This window comes from Pteropus alecto, unplaced genomic scaffold (genome assembly GCF_000325575.1).
Source record: "Pteropus alecto unplaced genomic scaffold, ASM32557v1 scaffold94, whole genome shotgun sequence".
NCBI classification, from domain to species: Eukaryota; Metazoa; Chordata; class Mammalia; order Chiroptera; family Pteropodidae; genus Pteropus; species Pteropus alecto.
In genome coordinates, this window is record NW_006437736.1 from 13,447,125 (window position 1) to 13,448,272 (window position 1,148).

General features: G+C 59.7%; 1 protein-coding gene across 1 annotated transcript in view; it reads left to right on the forward strand.

Annotated features, from left to right (window-relative positions):
* Positions 1-1,148, forward strand: part of P3H3 (prolyl 3-hydroxylase 3) — a 9,579-nt gene that overhangs the window by 578 nt on the left and 7,853 nt on the right. Inside the window, exons 2-3 of the mRNA XM_015591454.2 lie at positions 8-73; positions 1,000-1,148. The exon at positions 1,000-1,148 is cut by the window's right edge and continues 2 nt beyond it. Of these exons, the coding sequence (XP_015446940.1) occupies positions 8-73; positions 1,000-1,148 (215 nt within the window). The remainder of the gene's footprint in view (positions 1-7; positions 74-999) is intronic.

Consider the following 1,148-nt stretch of genomic DNA (forward strand, 5'->3'; position numbering starts at 1 on the left):
CCTGGGGAGATCGCTTCGGGACGCTTTCCGCCGCCGGGAGCCCTACAACTACCTGCAGAGGGCCTACTACCAGGTGCGCCAGCCGCCCAGGCCGTTTGCGGGGTCCTGACCCGATCCACGTCGCTGTCCTACTTTCGCTCCCCAGGAGGGGGAGGAATGCCAGTACCAGGGCTCGGGTGGGGCTGTGGGGGGCGGTCGACGGCCCTCTCCTTTCGATAGACCCTTACAAAATCACATCCAGTATCCGCTGAAGTCGTAGAGAGACAGCTTAAGGGAGAGTGCGAGCAAAGTTGGAATGCGGGGCGGGGAGGGGTCACGAAGCCGGGTAGAAGTAGATCGAAGCTGGAGGGAGCGGGGGCTGAAATCTTAGCCGGTCTTACTACGTGAGAGTGAGCGCCGCCTCTTCCTTGGGATGAAGCGGAGCGGGTAGGGGGCGAAACGCGCCACTGGACGGGAAGTATGTGGTGGGCCGGGTGAGTGAGGAGGCAGAAGGGAGCTTCAGGAGGCTCAAAGGAGTGGGGCCATGCCGCGGGCTGGGTGTCTGGGGGTGACAGAGGAGGGGTGACAGTGGACACTGGCGCAGCTACTGGAACAGTAGCTGTTGTCTACGTGGCTGGGGGTGGGGGGATTGCTGGTCACACACCTCAGCTCAGGGTCCTAGAGACCTGCGGGTTTTGTTGGTCACTCAGGTCTCCCCCGTTTACCACCTCACTTAGGCATCACTTTCACCTTCTCTCCCAAACTGAGACCTCTCTACCCGTATCCTATCGACTCCAAAGTCTTCAGACCCCTTGCCCTAGCTGCCAAACTTCTGAGAGCCCCAACATACTGGTGTCTAGGGAGATTGAGAGGTAGGCAGTTCCGACAAGTCTCTCAGAAAGCTCTGAAGCAGACCCAGGTGTGTGCTTCTTGGGAGGTGGGGAGAGGGGAAAGGCTGGCGAAGGGCAGAGTCTGACACCCCCACCTCAGGGCACTGACTCCCCCCTTCCTGCTTCTCAGCTGAAGAAGTTGGACCTAGCAGCAGCTGCAGCCCACACCTTCTTTGTAGCAAACCCCACACACCTTCAGATGCGAGAGGATATAGCCAAGTACAGACGTATGTCCAAGATTCAGCCACAGAGCTTCCGGGACCTGGAGACGCCCCCATA